This window comes from Sinocyclocheilus anshuiensis, unplaced genomic scaffold, assembly GCF_001515605.1.
Source record: "Sinocyclocheilus anshuiensis isolate Anshui unplaced genomic scaffold, SAMN03320099.WGS_v1.1 scaffold105, whole genome shotgun sequence".
Classification (NCBI taxonomy): domain Eukaryota; kingdom Metazoa; phylum Chordata; class Actinopteri; order Cypriniformes; family Cyprinidae; genus Sinocyclocheilus; species Sinocyclocheilus anshuiensis.
In genome coordinates, this window is record NW_015537942.1 from 103,510 (window position 1) to 112,833 (window position 9,324).

Genomic DNA, 9,324 nt, shown 5'->3' on the forward strand with positions numbered 1-9,324 from the left:
CATGGCACCAAGTCAATGCACAATATAAAAAACTTCAACAGGTTATACATGTTTCTGAGCTTGTATCACTAAAGAAGACATGCGGTTCTATTCAAATTACATATAGGCTACTTAGATGGTATAATCACGTTTAGTGCAAGTTTAAGAGCAACAAAAACTTTTGAATTTCCTAACATTAGAAAGAAATACAATAATATCAAAGCACTGAAACTGGATCAGTTTTGAAAACAATGTTTGATTTTCTGTTATGAACAGAGGTGGGAATGTCTGTAATCACCCAGAACAAACTCTATCAACCATATAGTCTAGCAACACCCCAGCAACTGCATAGCAAGAGCCTAGCAACCACCCAAAGTATCCTAGCAACCAACTAGCAACACTTTAGCAAACATCTAGAACATCTAACTGACCAAACCATTTACATTTTTAAACAAGACTTTAAGACAAGCCAGCATAAATTTGTCTGTCAAACTTTGCAATCTAGTTATTAGCCTACAGTTTTTCTTACAGGTTTCTTTTCAACTGCTTACACACATTTTCAAAACTTTGCCTCTTTTTTTCAAAACTTTACACACAAATCCAAGAAATGCGCACACAAAATGCAAAATGCCTCACATCTCTTGCAAAATGAAGCACTGCATTCAAAATATCACAAACTCATCTGAAAAGCTAACATTTGTCTTGCGTTGCAAACACCTTTGCCATAATATTATACTTCTGGATATATCATATACACACAGTTATTCAAAACCTAAAGCTGTTCTTTCATGAGCTCCTTCATTTCTGTACACGATTGAAAGTAATTGACAGAGAGATGCTCATAAATTCACAGTAAACACGAAAGCAAGATTGAAAGCAAACTTCTTTTACTGTAAGCATTTGTTGTGTAGATGTGTGTGTTTTGCAAAAAGTGTTTTATGAAATTGAAAACTGAGTCAAAAGCTGAATTAGTGTATGGTTTTGCAGATCTGGTGTGTGCTTCTGCTGTTTGAGTGTCAGGTTTCAGAAATTGTGTGACACATAAAGATTTTGTGTGTAAGCAGTTGACATAAACTGTAAATGCTTACAATTCAAACACACAGATGACTTTCCTGCCCAGTGAACACTGAGATCAATAACACTGTAACAAAAAAACTCTTATAGGATTCAGGAATTATTTTTGCAGCTCAATGTCTATTACAGTATACATAAATTATATTACAGATACAGATGTATAATTCAGCAATAAACTTCTGGGGAAAAAATTATTTTCATTTTACTACTGTAAAGTATTCTTGCAGTGGATGCAACTAGAAACTTTTCTAGTGCACTAGAAAAGTTCAAATACCAAAGAATTGTATGAACTTGGCATGCACCACAATACAGTACAGTAAAAATAAAATTTAATAAAGTAAATTTAGTATCCTCTGCACATTTGGCCAAATGTCATTACAGTATACAGTACTATAGCCGTTTCTTGGTCTCCTGACAAGACTAGCTATATCTCTAGGCAGTCATTTCTCAGTTCTGCAAAAATGCAGTACACATATAAAATGGTTACAAATACAATATGACAGTCACACGCTTGAAGGTGTACGACATGTGCTACAGTTTACTGTGCATATATATAGTGAAATTTCCATGATCTAATGTACTGGGTACTGTATGTGTAAGTATAAACTCCTGTAGATGATTGGCTCAGCTCTCTCCTCTCTCCGTTGTTAGGATGCAGAGATTCTGATTGGTGTGTTATCAGTTTTTAGGCTGATTAGATTTCTCAGAGGACTGCTGAGTTACCTGAAGAGCAGTAATTATCTGATTCACGAACAAATGTAAAAACAATTCGTTAGTGAACTGAGCCGCGCTTTGTGGTTTTGACTCAAAAAGAACCGGTTCATAAGAGTCATTTGTTAATGAAGCTGACCTCACTGGCACGCTGCGTGCGCGTGCAACCATTGTGCAGTTTATTAAAAGACCTGTTTTTGCCATTATTTTGCGTCATCGCCGCGGCTGAAAAGTAGCACATGAAACACTGCTTACATTTATATTTTATTCTGTGATAATTCTTTTTCTTAGATCCACCCCTGAGGGTGAGTAATTTATGGCCTAATTTTCATTTTTGGGTGAACTAACCCTTTAATGAACTCATTTTTGTGAAAACTTGAAATTCGACTAAAATCTAAATTTTTCACTTTTTTTGTCTGTAGCTCAAAATTAGACCGTGCTCATTCACACTCATTTTGCCAGCATGGGTCACAAGTGTTCTTTGCTCCCTTTCTGTACAATGAAAGTGTTATAATTAGTAACTTACAATGTTTTTATTAAATTCACATTAAATACATTACTATCCATTACCACCAATACGCATTACCATCAAAAACAAAACTAAGTGTCTCTGATGTCAGAAGAAAATGAAACCACAGGCTTGAGCTTCTCAGTGTAACTACATCATCACTACAGCTGCTCGAGTGCGGAGAAAATGGCGGAAAGCGTTCAACTGGCTGAGGGCGGAGATATGCTAATGTGGGAGAGTCCGTCAGCGGCCGTGGGTGGGGCTTGAGCAATATGATGTCATACTGCTCAGAAAATCAAAACGGCTTGATAATTGAGAATTATTGAGACTTGGCCGTTGGACTCTGTGCACAACTGTGCGTTCATGAGACTCTATTAGCACAGCAGTTCACGGCCTGCTCTGGATCACAGCGATCCTCATCTCCAGCAGCCCTTCTGGAACAACAGTCAGCTTTCACACGCTCGTTTGATCGTTTCTTACCATTCATTTCTGTGCTACTGTACGCTGCTGTTTACAGACATGAAATGCCCGACAGAATACCACTAAATCCTAAAGAGATGACAAAGACTAACCAGCTGCTTACACAAACAACAGATGTGATTGGTATCGTAACGTATTTACCCAAGAACTGCATACAGTTTCTAAGGATAGTGATTAGATAAATAAAAATAATTTTAAGACTCCTTAGGTCAACGTGGAGGTTTGCTGAGGCCCCCTAGTGGACGCTGATCGCCTGCTTTAGACCTCACTGCGCTACTGTATGCCAATCATAAACAAAATGTACAGTCAATTACTGTACAATTAGTTTTTTTTTTATATTGCATCTGTTCATATCTGTGAAACTCCTGTATATGTATGTATATATATATATATATATATATATATATATCCCCTAGTGGACGCTGATCGCCTGCTTTAGACCTCACTGCGCTACTGTATGCCAATCATAAACAAAATGTACAGTCAATTACTGTACAATTAGTTTTTTTTTTATATTGCATCTGTTCATATCTGTGAAACTCCTGTATATGTATGTATATATATATATATATATATATATATATCAGTCCGTGAGAATATTTTAAAAATGAAGCTGGTACGTGGTGTAAAAAAGGTTGAAGACCCCTGGTCTTGATAGATGTTTTAATGCAAAGAGAAACTAGACCATAGATTTCATTCATGTGGCTGATAAACGGGAATCATTTATCACACCAACACAAGTGCAGTAACTCTTTTGAGCTCTTTTAGTTTCTCTGTGTTCAATGATGGCAGCAGTCTGACAAAGCTCAGCCTGGAGGAAGGTTTGCTCTGTCTAATGCTGTGATTGTAGGGGCTGTTTAGGGTTACGAGAGGCACGTGGCCCATGCATGTGGCATTTCTACAACTACTGGAGTGAAAACTGAAGCTATCTTAGAAATGATGTCAGCTGATCTTAGGTACTAGCGTTCCTGTATTTTCTGTCACGTCTGAAGGCCTGAATGACTCGTTTAATCTTACAGCCTTCAAACTTTTAAAGGAGGCTCATACTTTCTATGCGACGGTTCTGGTGTGTGTTTCGTGTTTCTGCTGGACGCACAGGGAGCGCTGTAGCGGTGCAGGTTGTGTCTGATGCTCTCCTGCAGCCACTGATCTGCTGAGTCCTTCTGAAAGTGCTGACTCAAGAAACAACTCAAGTCCTTCTTCAGCCTGACACACACACACACACACACTAATCAATGCAAATTGGACAGTTACTGTTTTATGGAATATTATAGGACTTATTACAAACGATTTATCCATGAAACAAAACAAAAAATCAAAAACATGAACTTGCTTTCATGCAACAACATCTCTATAATATGACAATAATGCTCAATAACCCTCCAGCAGCCTGCCACTCACAGCAATCAGCAAACCACAATGATCCAGTCTATTCTCCCACAGCAGACGATGCATGAGGATAGTTTGATAAAAATCTAGTTTTCTTTCATATGTTGACATTTTTAACATATGAAGCTTTTTGTTAACAGCTTCTATTTCCCATCACAGCTGATCTACAGTATGATCGTTACACCCTTCTTTATTGTGACCCACTGACACTCTGAGCGTCCAACAGTTAGATTATATAACGTTAGATCAGTGGCCACAGCTCTGGCTGGAGCATGCCTCATCTGATGGAGCTCACATTAAACCGAGAATAGGAGCTCTTCTCATCCGCTACTATACAGCCTTACGGCATGCATCTGCTTATCTCTCAGCCTGACAAAACCTGTTTTCTGTCTTCTTAGTTTAAAACAGACCATTTCGCAGCACTTGGTGTTTGCAAGCGTGACTGCAGTGTAAACTGATGGACATACAGCAGAGCACACCTGAAACAGAAAACAAATACAGCCGCTCCAGGAGGGTTTCTCTGGCGAGGAGAAGGGCGTGGCCTCAAAATAATAAAGTGAACTTTGTGGAAAAACATAATAAATGGAACAGTTTTTATGCTACATTGATTGTGTTGCTAATGATGTTGCGCAGTGATACACAGAACCATTGGGTGAAGCGGTCACAGCTGCTGACCAATCAGAATCAAGGACTGGACCTAACCGTTTTATAATAAAATGCAATTCTCAAAGTTATATATATATATATATATATATATAAACCAATATGAATGAACAGTGTTATTGATCTCAGTGTTCACTGGGCAGGAAAGTCATCTGTGTGTTTGAATTGTAAGCATTTACAGTTTATGTCAACTGCTTACACACAAAATCTTTATGTGTCACACAATTTCTGAAACCTGACACTCAAACAGCAGAAGCACACACCAGATCTGCAAAACCATACACTAATTCAGCTTTTGACTCAGTTTTCAATTTCATAAAACACTTTTTGCAAAACACAACACACAATTCTCTGTGTAACACACAAAACTAACAGGAATTACTATTATGGCAAAGGTGTTTGCAAATGTTTGCTTTTGAGATGATTCATCAAAGAAACCTGAAAAAAATCTACTCAGCAGTTTCCAACAAAATAATAATAATAATAATAATAATAAATCAAGGCAACAATATGAAGCCACTCTGGGGGACTTTAAACCTGGTCTAACATGAAGGGACCTTTATTTTGGCAATGCATCGGCTGGTCTCCCTGTTGTGTTTTCCTGTTCCGGTCTGCGTCTCTTTCAGTGCGGACCTGTTGAATTCATGCGCTTTTCAGAAAAGACCGTGAGTTTTCCATAATGAGGGCAGTTCCCACATGGATAGATAAAGTACACGACCGGGACAAGGTTGAGCAGTGGTAAGGCGCTTCATGGTTTTTCAAACATTAACTGCAGAGCGGTGTAGATGTGGTTAGCAACCGTTGGTATGTAAACTACAGAAGCATCGACGACCCATCTTGAGAGATACAAGTGATTTCTGCCGCTATTATATTCATAACGCAACACTTTGAGTGAGACATGACTGAAGTGCAGTGTGTCGTGTGTGTCTGCAGCATCTATGACCTGGCCTTCAGACCCGACGGCTCTCAGCTCATAGTGGCGGCTGGAAACCGAGTTCTGGTAACAACACGCCTCCCGCACCTCACCCTGAGACTCCCGTCGTCTTATTACAGGAAGAGTGTAGCGTTAGTAACCGGGGGTGCCGTATTGAGTCCCAATTGTAGAACCACAGCTTTACTACAAGTGCCATGGTTAAAGACTATAGTTAATCTGTGGTTACCATCGTTTAACTATAGAAACCATAGTTCATTTTCATAAGGGATATGTTAAATGACATAGCAGTATATTAGAAATGATACAGAATAATATATTGTGTACATATATTACAGTATATTGAATAATATATAAGGAATTGCTGCTTTCATATATTGAAAAATATGTGACAATATATTTACTTATATATCACAATATATATAATATAGGGCTATACAATACATGTATCATCTGACTGTCAGCGCTGCGCTACTGAAGCACGTCTGATTCTTCTATGGGCTTACCCACAATATATTTTCAAATATATTTTTAGATATTTAATATATTTTTGAAAATATATTTTAAGAATATAAACATATTTTAAACATTACAAATATACTGTATATTATAGTCCATATATTAGGTCCAAGAAAACACGTTCACATCTGGGTTATAGTTAACTAAACCTAAAACTATAAAAATGGTTACTTGAAATAAAAATAAATGTTGACTAAAATATAATATAAACCAACTTTTATTTCAGCAACATTTCTCATTTTCATTTAGTTTAATGTGAAGTACTAAAACTGAAATTAATAAATTAATAATTAATAACACTATATAGACATTTAAAAACTAATAAAAATGACAAACACATAACAAAATTCCACATATTTTGAAAGCAAAAAATATGAAATAAAATCTTATTCAAAATATTATTGAATGATACTGAATATCTCGTATTTGAAGAAAACGAAGCTGTTTTTAAACTGTTTTAAAGCTAAGCTGTTAAGGAAAAAAAACAAAAATACGTCTCTCTCTATATATATACACACATATATAAGCAATATCACACGTGAGATATGGCTGTTTATCGGCACTCTGTGATTACCTACGACACTCGAATCAGCCATGCCGATATACAGCCATGTCTCACGTCTACTCGTGTGATATTGCGTTTATACAACAGGTCGACGGCACAAGTGTGTAAATACATAAGAAACAACAACAGAGTGTGTTTTAAATCCCTCTTTTATGCAGAACTACCTCCTTCCTCCACAGATTCAAATCTAAGTTTGACAGTTTAACAGCTGAGCCCCAGTCTCCGTAACTAATTCAGAAACGTCACTTTAGAACTAGTAACGAAGGAGCGTTGAGTTGCTTCATTAAAAGCTTATTGTATTACTGTATTAAAAGCTTGCTGTGTTATGTAGAATATTATGAGAGAGAGATGGACTGAGAGTGTGATTACCTGCATCTGATACAGCATTCATTCTTCAGCTCAGTCTCATATTCACAATAAACTTTAGTTTGAATATCTGCTGAGGACAGCATTATCTTAGTCATAACAATAAAGGGGTCATATGATGCTGCTAAAAAGAACATTATTTTGTGTATTTGGTGTAATGAAATGTGTTTATGCAGTTTAAGGTTCAAAAAACACATTATTTTCCACATACTGTACATTATTGTTTCTCCTCTATGCCCCGCCTTTCTGAAACGCGTCGATTTTTACAAAGCTCATCGGTCTGAAAAGCGAGGTGTGCTCTGATTGGCCAGCTATCCAGTGCGTTGTGATTGGCCGAATACCTCAAGCGTGTGACGGAAATGTTACGCCCCTCACCATACTGTTGATGATGCCCTGTCCGGCCGGAGCGACGAGACAAAAACATTAAAACCCATTACAAACGAGGCATTCGTTGCTCCCAGTGGGGACATAATTACGGATTATAATGATTTATACTGTCTTTTTACGCATTGCATGGCAACCACATGTGACGACCCCGGGCTGGACTCTGCCTCGTCCACGGTGAAAGCCGATGCGGTGATCCACAGCGGCGAAGTTGAAGTATTTCCTCAGTGACCAGCACAGATCAGCTCTAGGCATGACGAAGCGGATATCGTCCTCTTTTGGAAGACCAAACAAAGTAGTTTCGCTTTCACAACGAAACACACAGCGTCTTCACGACATGGCGGCGGCAACAACAATACTACAACGAGAATAAAAGTTACGCCTTCTTTCTTTGCGTGAACATTTGGGCGGCGTTATGCAAATCTTCCCACACAGTGACGTAGATATGTGGGGCGTGTTAGAACGCTTTATGTGGTCACCTGCAGGACAATCGACAGATTACACCTTTACCTTTATTCAAGTGCAATGTGATTTTAATATAAGGATATGATTGTACTTTATTGTACACTTTATTACTTGTTTTTTTTTATTAATTTATAAACGAAATAATTAAAAAGGGAAGAAAAATAGAAATACACATATGAATTAAATGACTGAACAAAAAAATGAATAAAAGAAGTAATGTAGGAAATATGCTTCAAAGACTGGGGAAAAAAATCTATCAATGACTTGGTGATGTGCACGAAAACCAGCCATGTATTGTACCCGGAGATAACGTCACTTTATTATATACTATAATAGGCCTATATAATCCGAGTATATCCTGCTGACTCACTCATAAAAACAGTCTCTTGTCACCATCTAATGGCGAAACAATGTAACTACAATCACCATCACGAACACGCAATGTTTTTCAAACACGCAAATTTTCAAATAGACGTTATCTTTATTAACAAACTGCATATTTGAACTATAAACAAGTACATTCTCGCCTGAAAACCATTTAAAACTACATAAACACAAAAACAGTACTATTTATAAAATGATACTTGATTTGGGCGACCGCCATTACACTCGCTGTAATTGTGTCAGTGTTCAAATATATATATGGACCTAATATATAATATATATATACACACACACAGTTAGGTAAAATTTATGTACACTGAACAAAATTATAAACGCAACACTTTTGTTTTTGCCCCCATTTTTCATGAGCTGAACTCAAAGATCTAAGACTTTTTCTATGTACACAAAAGGCCTATTTCTCTCAAATATTGTTTACAAATCTGTCTAAATCAGTGTTAGTGAGCACTTCTCCTTTGCCGAGATAATCCATCCACCTCACCTCACAGGTATCAAGATGCTGATTAGACAGCATGATTATTGCACAGGTGTGCCTTAGGCTGGCCACAAGCCACAATCACTCTAAAATGTGCAGTCTTACTGTATTGGGGTGTCCAGGGGGGTCTGAAAACCAGTCAGTATCTGGTGTGACCACCATTTGCCTCACGCAGTGCAACACATCTTCTTCGCATAGAGTTGATCAGGTTGTTGATTGTGGCCTGTGGAATGTTGGTCCACTCCTCTTCAATGGCTGTGCGAAGTGTGTTCTTCTGTGCCACCTCCGTAGTCACCTCTGTAAATTTATTCATACTAATTTCATATGATTGGTAACTTATTTGTCTTATTCTACTTCTTATTCTTCTTATTAAAATAGAAATTTTAAAAAGCTTATAAACATACATTTTTAAA

General features: G+C 37.4%; 1 protein-coding gene across 2 annotated transcripts in view; it reads left to right on the plus strand.

Moving 5' to 3' along the window:
- The first annotated feature begins 5,386 nt into the window (after positions 1-5,386).
- The window catches only part of ift122 (intraflagellar transport 122 homolog (Chlamydomonas)), a 35,008-nt gene continuing 31,070 nt past the window's right edge, over positions 5,387-9,324 (plus strand). For both annotated transcript variants that reach the window (XM_016454043.1, XM_016454052.1), the window contains exons 1-2: positions 5,387-5,542; positions 5,738-5,804. In XM_016454043.1, the coding sequence (XP_016309529.1) occupies positions 5,484-5,542; positions 5,738-5,804 (126 nt within the window). In that variant the 5' untranslated portion in view covers positions 5,387-5,483. The remainder of the gene's footprint in view (positions 5,543-5,737; positions 5,805-9,324) is intronic.